This window comes from Tamandua tetradactyla, chromosome 13 (assembly GCF_023851605.1).
Source record: "Tamandua tetradactyla isolate mTamTet1 chromosome 13, mTamTet1.pri, whole genome shotgun sequence".
In the NCBI taxonomy this organism is placed as follows: Eukaryota; Metazoa; Chordata; class Mammalia; order Pilosa; family Myrmecophagidae; genus Tamandua; species Tamandua tetradactyla.
The window spans coordinates 36,983,809-36,998,525 of record NC_135339.1 but is presented as its reverse complement, the minus strand read 5'-3'; the positions used below and the strand labels follow the sequence as shown (position 1 = coordinate 36,998,525).

The window sequence follows — 14,717 nt, the reverse complement described above, 5'->3', positions numbered from 1 at the left end:
CAAAGGCATCCTATGTTCCAGTGAATCTTTCCCAAGCTTTTCTTTATAGTTTTAACACCTGCGTACTTCTCCCTAAGCTAAGTACTATGTAGTTTACTATCTTAGTACTCCGTAGAAGTAGGAGGTACATGCTTTTATGTCTAATGTTGTTTTTCTGAGTCATCCATGTTGACACGTAACTGTATTAAGTTTATCTCTGCTGATGTAGAAGATTCTGTTATGTGATTATAACACAATCTACTTATCCGCTGCAGAGTTGCTGGCTGTTTGCATTGCTTCCAGTTTGAGTCTCCTATGAACAGTGTTGCTGTGAGCACCCTGGAACTGGTCCTAGTACACACAGGTAAAAGGTTTTTAAGGTATATATCTAAGATCACAAATACTGGGTCACTGGGTATGTGCTTACTCAACTTTACCAGTTAGTGGCAAATTGTTTTTCAAACACTGCACCAATTTATACTTTCTATGGTTTGTAATTTTCTCTTGTGAGCTCATATCCCTTAGAAATTTATCTCTGGAACTTCTTTTGGGCCTAGGCTAATGTTGCCATATTCCGGGGAGGCATTTGAGATTGCTTCTGCCAGTTACTAGAGGCACTATCAACACAGGAGTACTTAAAATGCTCAGCTTGAGGGGGGTTTGTTGTTTCAAAGATTACACAGGTGGATCCATTTCTCAAACTGCTATGGTTATGAGGGAATCTTTGTGGTTACAAATCCTCAGGGGATATTTTGTTTTCCCTCTACGAGGTGATAAATTGAGACAGGCACATTTTTTTCTGTACCCTTCAACAGGATGGGTTTATTTTCTATCCACCATGATATTGGAAGCTACACCCATTTGGGCTCCAGCCTAATGTGGGATCTCTTATTAGGGTGCTCACCGTGGGTGTGCTCTAGGCTTTACACATGAAGCCAAGCAAAACTGATTCTTGTTTTCACAACAGTTTTGACCTTTGCAGATTCCCTGCTTTTGTGCTAGTTCAGAGATGAACTTCAAAAGATTTCGTTTCCTGACATCTTAGCTCTTCCTACAGCTGGAAATATGGTTACCCCTCCCTGCCCACCCCCCCACCCCCACCTTTTTCCATTCACCCTGGTACTTGTTCAGTTCAAGCCTTTGCCACGGGATGCCACGATTATTCTAACAATCTCCAAGAGGCTGTCATTGGCACATTGTCTCTAGGTGAATCTGCCAGAGTCCCTGGACAATGTTTAGGGGCTCACAAGGAGCCAGTGAGGGTTCTGAGAGTTAATAACAATTAGTGAGTGCCTGTGATATTTCAGGGAACACACTAAGCACTTTACATATATTACTGTATATTATTTACTATTACATATATATTATCATTTATTTCTTAAAAACTCAACCAGAATAGGATCCTTTATTACATATATGTAAAACAGTGTATCATCAAAGTTAAATGACCTGCCCAGAGCCACACAGTTAATAAGTAAGCAGCAAGGACTGAAACCTAGTGCTGCTAAATAACAAGCCCAGGCTTCTTCCTCAACACCAGTGGTTTACAAACTGTGTCCTGTGAACCCTAGGGTTCATTCAGGAATACTGAGATCCAGGGTAAGGCTGGTAAGAGGAGTGCCATGTGCCTATCCCAGTTTCCCCCAAGAAGGTCTACTTTTATATTAGTATTTGCTGACAGACTTCATTTGTCAAAAATGTTTCTGCTTTTAAAACATAGTATCCAATTAAATTCTAAGGATAACTTCTGAAGCTCCTTAAAACCTGGCCAAACAAACACTGTCAGCCTGAACTAAAACTTGAATACTAAGCTTTAAGGCAATCTAGACAGCTTATTATTCCTGGACTGTCCCCATAATTCCCTGGCACTGTGACTTCACCTACGACATTCCCTTTTCCAGGAATCCCCTTGGTATCAATCCCCCAAAACTCTACCAGCAGCCTCACCTACTAAATCTCAGGCCCAGATCAAATGTAGGTTCCTCTTTTCAAGCTTCCCTGATAAGCATTAGGCACGACTCCTTTTCTCTCTGGACTTTTACAGCACTTGGTCTGTTCCACATAAGTGCCAATTATCCCATAAAGATGGATTGAAGCCTCCTTTAGGGAAGGTCCGTGCCCTTTTCACTGTTTAGTTCTAAATATTACACACTCAGTAAATGCTGCACAAAGAACTGCTGATCTCTTATTAGCCTAATGTTCCAATCACTTCTTCCTTGAAAAGCATAAACCTAGGCCAACTTAATTGGCAACCCAAAAATTCTGTTTTTTTTTTTTTTTATCATCTCCAGTTATTTGGTCTCTCTACATATCACCAGAGAGTCTAGTGACAGACTTAGGGGTTCTTCTTCCAAACTCAAAGAGAAGACAAAGGAGGGACTCAGTGGATCTGAGTTTATGCTGGCTTCCTAATTCACTTTGGGCACACTGTCTGATTTCTATTATGCCTTCTGGAATCACTTTTGAGAGCAAAGTGTTTGTTTTCTAGTAACTGTCAGAAAGAACACACAGGAAAACCTGCATTCTGTTGTGCTTAATGAATCATAAGGCATTTAGGTATTCTGATGTCTAATAATAATACGGCAATAGAACAAACAATCATTGGGCACTTATGCAAGGCATTTTAGCTTGCTCCTTAGTCATCCTCACAATGAATTTGTGACGTCAATGTTATTATCATCTACATTTTACAGATCAGAAAATGCAGGTAGGTGGCTCATCCAAATGCTTTTTCTGGGAACTGACAGAGTCAGGGTTAAAACTCACTTCCTATCAGGAAATAGAAATATGGTGGATATTGGCTAATTGGAGCTGAAGGGATACAGACTGTACAACAGGACTGATTGTAAAAAGTCAGAAATGGATAGCACAATACTACCTACCTGTAATACAATAAAGTTAGAACACTGAGTGAGGCTGAATGTGAAAATGATAGAGGGAGGAGGCCTGGGGGCACAAAGGAAATCAGAAGGAAAGATAGACAATAAAGACTAAGATGGTATAATCTAGGAATGCGTAGAGTGTATAATGATAGTGACTAAACGTACAAATTTAAAAATGTTTTCACATGAGGAAGAACAAAGGAATGTCAATACTGCAGCGTGTTGAAAATAGATGGTAATATTTTAAAACTTTAACTTATGCATGAGACTAAAGCAAAAACTGTTTATTTAGTACAAAATTTATATTTTGACTAGTGAATTTCCTAATATAACTTATGTGGACAGCTTAACAAAAAACCATAGTACTTGGAACCTTGAGTAGGGCGTGAGATTTTGTAGGTTTTTACAGAGTGATGCCCCAATAAATCCTAGAGTGATTTGAACAGTGAATATAAAAATATTTACAAAGTCCCCTTGGGGGACTGGTAAGAAAGGGAGAAAATTCAACTTCCCCAAGTGGACAATTCTTGATATTCTCACAAGCAGTGGGAACAACAAAAGCAATAGGCTGAGCCCCCCAATCTTGGGGTTTGTTCATAAGAAACTTAACCCACAAAGGATAGGCTAAGCCTACTTAAAATTAGGCCTAAAAGTCACCCCCAAGAGAGCCTCTTCTGTTGCTCAGATGTGGCCTCTCTCTCTCAGCCAACACAACAAGCAAACTCACTGCCCTCCCTCTCTTTATGTGGGACATGACTCCCAGGATGTGAACCTTCCTGGCAACGTGGGACAGAAATCCTAGAATGAGCTGGGACTTAGCATCAAGGGATTGGGAAATCCTTCTCGACCAAAGGGGGAAGAGTGAAATGAGACAAAATAAAGTATCAATGGCTGAGAGATTCCAAACAGAGTTAAGAGGTTATCCTGGAGGTTATTCTTACGTACTAAATAGATATCTCCTATTTAGTTAAGGTGTAATGGAGAGGCTGGAGGGAACTGCCCTAAAATGTAGAGCTGTGTTCCACTAGCCATGTTTCTTGAAGATGATTGTATAATGATATAGCTTTCACAACGTGACTGTGTGATTGTGAAAAAAAAAATTTCCAATAAATGTTCAGAAGTTAAAATATAAAGTATATTTTTCAAAATCAACAGTTTATTATTTAACACAGTAATAAGATGGTCTATGAAGAGCCTCTATTTTTAGGATATCTATATCTTAATATCTATACCATCTTAAAACAGCTAAGACCTGAAAAGAAAAAAAAAACCAAAAACCTCACTTCCTTCTGGTTTTAGAGGGTAAGCACACAGAAACGAAAAGTTCTGAGGAAGGGTGAACAGATGATCTTCACTAAAAGCAGAGTTCCCTGGGAAGAAATGGTACCAAGAGGCAGTAAAGGGTCTTGGAGAGCACAGAGACATCATTAAAGCTCTATTTTATCCTGATTAATTGACAGCAGATTAGAGTGAGAGAGAAAATGGAATCAGGAGTTTGGCAGGTCAGTGGTTATCAACCCACCATGCATCAATAATCTCCTGGGGAAGTGTTACAAAAAAGAGAACTTCACCTCCAGATTCAGATTCTAGCATGGGACATTTTAATAAATGAGAGCAATGGGATTCTGTGTGCAACCACAGGTGAGAGGCACAGGATTAGGTGATGGTAAAAATACAGCTGTTTGTCATATGGAGTTACTTTGGGGGTGGGGACGGTTGGAATGGAAAATAAAGGAATTGGTATGACAAGGTGCTGGCAGACTGACTTTTAATTTCACATAACGGAGCATTAAGATTTCAGTGCCAGATTTCTTTTTTGGCTTTCCTATTTTTCTTCCCCTTTTTCTCTTGTTCTTTTAACCTTCGCTCTGTTTTTTTTTTATAATGCAATTTTATTGATATATATTCACACAACATAGAGACCATCCAAAGTATACAGTTACTGGTTCCCAGTATCATCACATAGTTGTGCATACATCCCCATGATCATTTTATTACTCCAGAAAAGGAATAAAAAAAAAAAAGAAAATCCTAATCCTTCCATACTCCTTATCCCCCCATATTACTGACCCATAGTATTGCTGTGGTGCTTTTGTTACCTTTGATGACAGAGTATTAAAATATTATTGTTAAGTATAGTCCATAATTTGTGATAGGTACATTTTCCTCATATGCCCCTGTATTATTAGCTCCTTATAATGATGTCATGCATCCACTCTAGTGCATGAAATAATTTTTTTATATTTGTACAGTTAATCACGATCAACGTCCCCCATGAGATCACTGTGTTATACATTCCCATGGTTTACCCTCTGACTTTCCTTCTGGTGCATCCATGACTCTAAACCTCCCTTTCTCCCGCAAACACACACCACTCAGCTCTGTAACTACCCTCACAGTACTGTGCTGCTGTCACCTCTGTCCATTTCCAAATGTTTAAGTTCGCTGCCTGCCTTTTAAAGAAAAACGTTAGTAGCCAGAAACTAAAGGTGTGAACCATTCCCCAGTAACAGCACACAGTAAATTTTAGTGGATAAAATGGGACTCTTTTGTAAATTATTCTAAGGAAGGGGACTCACATGACATGAGGCCCTGCTTACCGAAATCCCCCGAAGATGGTGGCATGGCATTGCCCCTTAGATGGTGCTTTCAGATGCCAATTACAGTTTTGAACTATAAATTGCACCTCTTTGCAGAACTTCTCAAAAAAAGTCAAGTAACTTGAGAGCCATATTCTTCCAAGGCAAAGGCACTGTGAATGGGCAGGGGCTTTGGGCTGCCTCCACGGTGGGGGGGAGGTGTCGGTGACAGAGGGCGGGCATTTGTGCATGTGTTTCTTTTAAACAAGGCTAACACAGAATAACTTGGACATGCCCATCCATGTGCATAATCTAATTTCAGACCAATTTCAAAAGAACGTGACGGGTTGTACAACCTAGAGAAACTGCGGTGCCAATCCTGCTAAAATCTACCTTCTATCAATAAAACCCCAGGTCTTAGGAAATTGGTTCCCCTTTCCCCACTTCTTTTTTTTCCCCAATGGGGAGTTAGGTCTTTATATTAACAAATCACTTTTAGGCATGTGTGGGGGGAGCATGAAGTTCTTATGTAAAGAGGAATCCTGTGTGGGTTTATTTGGCGTGGCAAGTGCTTGAAAAATCTTGAATCCTTCAAGTCAGGGAAGACCTTGGGTTATTAAGATGTTCTTTTTTTATTTAATTATTACCCAGTTATTGGAAATAAAGCTAGTATTTTCTATCCGTAATTGGGCAGGGAGAGGAGTAGAGGGGGGCGGGAGCTTTGCCGGTAAGGAAAATGCTTTCAAAAGCTGTGTTTGTGACCATCGCTGTCAAAACAGGCCAAAGCACAAGGTGCGGCCTCCCCAGAGTCCCCCAGATTGCTGAAAGCTGCCTTTGTTTGCAAGGATTCTGCATGGAAGTCACTTCAGTTCATCCCTGAAAATGAGGTCACTGTCCCCGAACACATGTTAGGCATGGTTAGCATCTTTACGCTGGGACCTTTGCCAGAAAGTCCCCTGCTGGTGGCACGATTCGAAACTGCCCCGTGTTTGTGCACGGTGGCCGCTCCGAAGCTGAAGGCAGACCTATGTCCCCATCTTTATCTTTAAATAGAGGGGAGCAAGAAAGTTAAAAAAAAATAAATACAGTGCTTGGCGGCCTTTGTTTTCGTAAAGGCAGTGTTTTTAAGAGATTGACCTTGCCACGTCGATAAAGCCCACTCTCCACACATCTGTCTACCTCTATCTAGTTTACATAGAAGTGAGGGTCCAGAATCCAACCCCGTGGGATGGCTTTTCTCACCCAGAATTCAGGCCCCTCCCACCAAATTCTCCCAGAAACTGATTAGAAATAAAAATAAATACAGAGAAGACTTTTCCCATAGAGAGAAAAAAAAAAAGGGGGGGGGGGAGGCATGTGGAATATTGGGAAGGGAGTATTTCCAATATTCCTTAAAGTCAAATTGATTCTGTTCAGCTGTGGGATTTATTTGTCTTTTTGAAATGATCTGAGAATGAAGTTAGATTTTAAAGAGCCTGTTTCATCAGCTTCTCAAGGGATATATATAATGTGTATATATATATATAAAGCCTTATGTATCAGGGAAGAAGCGTTTTGTAGGTCTTAATACAAGGTCAATAGAGTATCATTTTGTTCTGCTTTGTACCAATCTGTGCCAGAATTTCAAACCATTTTGACTTAAAACTTTAGTTTCCCTTGCACTATAGAAGGTGCTGCTGGCAGAGAGCCCCTATTACGGATTAGAATAGAATTGATAGATAAGGATGATTTGATTAGATGACAGGCAAGTTCCCTCATGCCCTAAAAGTTTCATGACACACAATATGGAAGGACCCTTACAATAATGGTAAATGGTTCAGTTCCTAAATATGCAAACATGAGAGTGTTAATAAAAGTTGTGGTGGAGCAAGGTACCTAACACAAGACATGGAAAGATATAAATATCTTTATATAAGATATTTTTGAAATTTCAAATTAAAACAAACTTCACCACTCCCTCCATTTCATTCAAGGAACTATGAGGACAGGGCAAGTATAATCTTTACTTGCATGAGAGGGAAGTTATACAGTGGGGATGGACACATAGACCTGAAAATTCTTCAAATAGCTCTAAACATAAAGATTCAAATTAATAAGCTAAATAACCACAGATGGAGACGCCATTTCTGAAAAGCATGTTCTGCAAGTATATTCATTATCAGGCTTGTCTCAAAGCCCTGCTGTGTTTGGACATGTTTCCGGTTATCTCTTGGGGCAAAGCAGCACAAAAGTAATGTAATATGTTGCTTTGGAAAAAACAAGTCTAGCAGCAGCGCTCTCAGTGCTCAAAAATTCAAAACACATACTATAACCTGGGAGGATTTTCCAGTTTAATTCACAAAGATGGACTATTAATATCAGGACAATTTAATCCTTCTGAAAATTTAATCATCTTTATTTCAGGGAATTATTTTTCGCCATTGAGTGAAAATAAGAATGTAGTCAAAGTTTGCATAAAATAGCAGCTAATGCAGGTGTGTGAGGTGTACACTTTGTGGATGACACCTCTCCAAAACAGATGACTGAAAGCCTTCTCCATTTGCTAGGCACAAGGTGAGCTAAACAAAAAAACTAGAACCACTGGGGTCATAAACTTTGTTGTTAGCAGGCATCTCCTTCCCTTTCCTTGCTCTGCTTTGTCTAGTTTGTCTGTCTCAATCATTTCTCATGTGAACACGTGTTTTAAAAATTCTCTTTTGCTTCCCTGTGGGCTAGGCTGTTTGTGTAATACTTGATGCATAATCTGTGCTCCATTGTTTCCCTGAGAAAGTGACTGTCTTAACCATCAGGCTATCCCATCCCTAGAAGGACCAGGTGACATACATCTCATGCTTTCATTTCTGATTGTGTTATAGGGTGAGTTATTTATGTATGTGCCCTTGACTCATTTTAACAATATTAACTAAATAATCTCAGGGTATATAACCCTGAACTAGGAAAATGGTAACAAGTAAAGATAAATACAATACTGATTACATCTCACTTTAATAAGTATCTTGATTTATATTGGACAAAAAATGTACATCCCTAAATTTACACACATCAATTTTCTGAGGTAGGTAGATATCACTATGATCTCTTTTGTATAATAGGAAATGAAGCACAGAGAGGTATGATTTGCTGAACTAGCTGGAGAAACTGCTAAAACTAGAATCTGGTTTTCTTTCAGAGAAGCCAGTGTTCTTTCTACTACCTCATGGTCTAAGAACAAGAATGAATGAGTCTACAGTTTTATGGCTCAAAGTAGCAAAATGGCTTGGCAGGATGTTTTCCTGCAAGACTTCTAAATTAAATGGGATCTCCATGGTTCACATTCCAACCTCCCTTTCCCCAACCACTATCCAGGCTCCAACTCTTCCTACATTCCTTGTGCCCTGTTGAACACAACAATGCACCTCAACCTCAACCCACTTCTCAGAGATGCAGAAATCTAAAACTACAAAGAGCATTGTCTCTTTAGATATAAAATGAAATTGTTCCAGTGCCTGATGGAGCAATAGTATGCACTCAAAATTGGTAATCTGTGGGAACCTGTGTTGGTAAAACAAGCATCAAGTTGTTGCATAGCTTGACAACCTCCACCCCACAATAAACAACCCACAAATAACAACAACAACAACAAAAAACTTGTAGAATCCCTTACAAATGTACCTTGTAATACTAAAATAAGAGAATATCTTCAAGATATTGCAATTTACCACATAGGAAACACAGAGTGATAACTTCTAGCATTATCCATGGTGAGATTATATAAAATAGGTTGACTGCTTGGGATTTTTCCATTTATTTGGTATGTTATGAATCAGAACCAGGATGTCAGGGCTTCATGCCTAAGGATCCTTATTATGTAGGAGGTATTGGCATGAGTCCTAAAGTATTTAATTCAGGGAACGATTTGCATTTTAAATATAGCAATCGCAAACAATGATAAGCTAAAATTGGTTTAGGTAACAGGAGAAAAGAAAAATTATTTACTTGAGTAGGTAAACATTTTCCCAACAGTTTTTTTTTTTTGAGATCATGAAATAAATACCTTAATTTTTAGAGTGGATGAGACTTAATATTGCAAACATCACTATTTTCTTCCAAAGATAAACATGCTTTATATGGTGGAAATTAGCCAGGGAATCACAATATACTGGACTTAAACTTCCAGGTCAGATAATTAGGGGTCTGGAGTTTAAAAGCCCAGAGGAATTGAAGGACGAGGCCCACAGCACCAGAGGGAGAGGAGGTGTTAACTGGTGAGAAAACGGGCTCTTGAATTTATCATCCTAAAATGTTGGTGCCAGCTGGTGCAGCTGGAGGTTTGCAGGAACTTATGTTAAATGAAACTTTCTGCCTTTTTTGGGGATTTGTGGGGATGATGGTCTCATGCTAATTTCTTAAAGTCAACATATCAAAATGCTATTATTCTTTCTATTTTCTTAAAAAAAAACTTCTACCCAAGTCTGTGATCAACAAAGAGCTCTTACAAGCTCTCACTGAAAATTCAGCCCTCACAGAAAATTTTATTTGAAACGAAAAGAATATATTTTAAAATAAAGTTAGGTCACAAGTGAAGACAGATTAGATTGGTAGATGATATATATAGATGATAGAGACTAATTGATTGACTTGGAAATCTTAATCTTCAAGTGGCATTTGTATTTCTCTTGGGCAAGATTTGTAATCGGACAACTTGCCAGCTTTACGTTGAATGCAAAAAGAAAAAAGGGTGAGGGAAAGAGCAAGTGAACACACACAAAACAGATCTCTCCAAAAGTGCAATGGATATATGTGGTAAAGATAAGGAAAGATTTTTTTGTTTATTTTACAAAATGATACATTTAAGAGTGAAATTCATCCCACTGTTAAGGTAACCATTGGAGTCTGTAGTTATAAGTAGTTATTACAATATGGTACATAACTTTCACATGGTCAGCTCTTATATAATTGTTAACTGGGATTAGACTCCTATTTAAGGAATTGTCCTCCATGTATGAAGATGAAGGTGCTAACTAAAGCTGTGTAAGTATATCTTAAGTATCCTTTCAGCTGTTGGAGATCTAAATCAATTCATCACTTTTTATCAGCAAGTCATTATAGCTTAATGATTTAAGAATTTAGACTCTGCTGTCAGAATACCTGGGTTCGCATCCTGGCTCTGCAATTTGCAAATTGTGTGACGTTGGGCAATTTACTTAAACACACCATAGCTCAGTTTCCTCACCTGTAGAATGGGGACAGTGGAAACACAACTCATAGGGCAGTTGATAGGATTAAGTGAGGTGACAGACCCAAAGCAGTTAGAAATGTCCTGGCACAATAAAAATTATATATATATGTCTATAACTATATATAAATAAATATTATCTATTATCATTTAAAATTATTTTTAAAATTAATTTTCTAACTGGTGTGTTACAACTATGACTATAAGAGTCAAGAGAACATAATTGGTCACAAAGGAACCAAACCCATGTACTTGACTTTATATGCCCAAGGCTTCAGCAATGAAGCTAAGCAGAGCATCAGCGAACATTCCCATTGCAATCTGTCTAGAGCAGCAGTACTTATGCTTGTTTTGTCTCAGGATCCTCTACCCTCTTAAATGTCACTGAGGATCCCCAAAGAACTTTTTATTATGAGTGTTACAGCTGTTGATATTTCATATTAGAAAATAAAAGAATTTAAAATGTCTATATTAATTCATTTAAAAAACAATAATAAATCTATTACATTCTAATATAAAATACACATCTTATTTTTGATGAAATATAACTTAATATTTCCCAAAACAAAATGAAGAAAGAACTGGTACTGTTTTACATTTTTGGAAATTTCAATGCCTGATTTAATAGAAAGCCAATTGGCTTCTCAGATGTGCTTCAGTCTCTTCTCATGTGTTGTTTGGTTGAAGTACATGAAGGAAATCAGGCCTCAGATAGAAAAGGGAGGAATTCACAGGTATCATGTAATGGTCTCGGGGATACCAAGTGGTCCTTGGACCACACTTTGAGAGTGGCTGGGCCATGGTAAAGTTTTCAAAGAATGACTTTTTTTTTTTTTAATTAATTAAAAAAAAATTAACACAACATTTAGAAATCATTCCATAAAGAATGACTTCTTGATACCAGACCCATGATATTGGCATTAGATTATTACCCTCTAAAAGTACAGTTTAGGCAAGCCATGAATGAGCAGAAAGAAAACATTCAAATAAATGTAGAACTGCTGCTTTTGCAAAGTACAGAGCAGAATCACTCTAATTGCTGCCTGTTGCCTTCTTGCAACCTTGCTGCAGCCTTTCTTTCCTGTAGGGTCTTTCTGAGTGGCCAGATCCACATACTCTAAATAGTTGGATGCTACTACACTTTTCCAGTAGATAATATTGTCCCAGAATATTGACTTAAAGTTCTTGGAAATGACATGTGAGAAATAAGCAAAGCATCACATTGCAGGTGGTGCTGCCGTATCAGAAAGATAGCATGAAGACTTTTTATAGACAGCTTGTCATAATTGCATCAAACACAGTTATAGATATGTATCCTGTATTCTGGGAAATTCAAGACTGGAAAAAAACAGTATCATTTAGGGTACTGATTAGGAAAGTTAACTAGCACAATTTCCCCTTTAAAATGTTGCCTTTTATTAGTGGAGCCATACGACTAAGCAGCAGCTAGAAGACCACACTATTTTCAGTCTCACTTATTAAATGTTTCTGGCTCTCCTTCAACTATACAATTAATACTAAGTTTACTTGAAATTTAATTTAGCTGTTCTTTTGGAGAGAATTATGAGAAGCCTCTACCTTTAAAAGATGAGGATTTGTTGAAAAATTTTAATAAATACTTATTAAATGCCTACTATGAGCCAGGCTCTGGGAACCAAAAGATGAGTAAGACACAGTCCGTGTATAAAAGCTACAGTACTCAAAGTATAACATTTTATTTACGCAAGTGTTTTCAAAATATAAAAGATAATAATCACTGAGTTACAGAAACATTTAGATCAGTGTTAATATGTCATAATAATGCTGAGTTCTAGAACACAGTATAATCAAGAATCCAAGACTAAGTAAAACAGGAACATATTCAGATTTTGCAAAGCAACTGTTAACATTACTGACTTCTACTTTTTAAAGTGATTACCATCACTCAGTTGTCACGTGAGCAAAGGGAAAAATGACATTAGCTTCCCATCATTATTCTCTGGAAATATTTGCTATCATGAATAGCTACATAGAGCTTTATTTTAGACAAGAGTAAAAAGGACTCCTAAAATAAAAGAATTACATTCCTCATAGATTGTTATGCTTAATAAATAAATTATTAGCAACTGCAGATACTTGGCAAATAAAGAATGAAATTTATACTATATAACCTAATGATAAATATACACATACACACACACACACATATACACACACGTATAGCAATAGTCTAATTAGAAATCAAAACTTAATTTTTATTTCTAGCTTTTGTAATACATTCTGAAAGCCACAGCAAAAATAAAATATAAACATTGCATTTGTAGAAAAAGTTGGAAAATATATTTTTACTTTGTGAAGACAAATATTTCAACTTTATAAAGAAAATGACTTTTCATAAAGATGACACAAATCTTAAATTCTCTTGTCTTATAAATATTGCTTGAACTTGATCGTCACCCAAATTTACAATTGACGTGAGATAGCATCTTCTTGTGTCACACAGAAGAAAACAAATTTAGAAACAAAAAAAAGTAAAAATCATACTCACTATATAACAAAAAGTTTCCATTTCAAAATAAGAAATAGGTACAGCAGCATAAAAATGCAAGTTTTATGGTTCCTTTTTTAAACCTGACTATATAAATTATCACTTTACTTGCCCTTGTGTCCTAAAGAGAAATCATCCACAATAAATGAGGGAGTCCCCTAACAGGTAATATGTATATTTTAATTAATCAATCACTGAAAACAAGTTATAAGAAACAGAAGCCATTTGAGTTGGAAAATAGAACATGAAATAAAACTGAGTTCCTATTTGATATATACAATCACCATCTCCCTTATAGGATTTAAAAATAACTGACAACATTTGCTTTTAAAGAGTCTTAGCATTAGCAGCCTCTAATATGCACATTAATATTATATTAAATCTGAGCTTTACTTCATATTGGAGTCCAGATTTTTTTAACGCAGGCATTAAGAGTTCAAACTGAAGAGCTAATTTTTCATCCATCATTTATGTCAAAACTAGTTTTTTTCATGAACACTTGATTTTTAGCAACCTATGAATGGCTAATTAGGAAACTGGCCAAGGTATGCAACCATATTCATTCTAGGTTTGAAGTGCAAATGTTCACAATAGCAAGCTGTAAAATCACTAAAAATCTCTCCCAACTCTACAATCTTGTAGAAAGTCACTAAATATATTGTGGGGACACAAGCCTAATAGAAGTGGGAGAAGAAATAAGAACCCAACAGCAGGCAGTATTAATGATCATTTGTGAAAATGTAATTATCTATCATACCCTCTTTGCAAGGATTTTATCCATAGTCCATCTCAAGCAGATAAACTGTTCAGTCTTCCATTCAAGTCAGAGACGAGGCCAGGAGATGAAGAATTCTTATTCATTGTCCAACCAAACCCAGCAGAGCAACAGCCTACATTACCCAGTAGTGACAGGTTTGTGTGTGCTCTGCATCGGGTCAGTACCCTTCCAAAGTCACTGCTTAGGGCATGATAATTTCAAATTCAGTCTGTCATCTTATTACACGTTTTTTAAACAGCATGCCCACCCAAACAGAAAACACTGCACATATGGGCTGAGATCAAATGCTTTCACCATTTTAGCTGATATACTCTGACAGGAGACAGAAGCAAGATAGTCTGCTTTTATTTGGATTTTCCTTTTGCATCTCAGATCTCCTTGCTTCATAAAAGGCCAGAGCTTTTTGGGCATATTCTTTAAGATTTATTATATTTGCAGTTGATACAAAAACTTCCCAGCTATGAGTATGTCTCAAAGCCAAGTCTAATTAGGCAATCAGCAAATGTCACTATTATGATATGTAAAATTTTCAGTTCTACCACGAATGGGACAGGATACACAACCAAATCTTAACCTTCAATATTGTCATAATTGGGTGAGTTGATTCTTTTTAGAATGATGTACTATGACTTCTAAGACTCATCGGCCAATAAACTCATATTACTAGTAAATTACAATTGGCACCAATGCCTGGAATCCATGAACAATGTCCACAGCTCCATTATGAATCTCAAAGTTTAATCTGAAAGGGTCTTTC

General features: G+C 37.2%; 1 protein-coding gene across 27 annotated transcripts in view; it reads right to left on the bottom strand.

Moving 5' to 3' along the window:
* Positions 1–14,717, bottom strand: part of ANK3 (ankyrin 3) — a 715,267-nt gene that overhangs the window by 258,257 nt on the left and 442,293 nt on the right. The window contains exon 1 of one of the 27 annotated variants that reach the window (XM_077125234.1): positions 13,940–14,223. The exons of the other annotated variants lie outside the window; for them this stretch is intronic. Coding sequence (XP_076981349.1) covers positions 13,940–13,963 — 24 coding nt within the window. The 5' untranslated portion in view covers positions 13,964–14,223. Of the gene's footprint in view, positions 1–13,939; positions 14,224–14,717 lie in introns of those variants that run through there. 27 annotated transcript variants of the gene reach the window in all.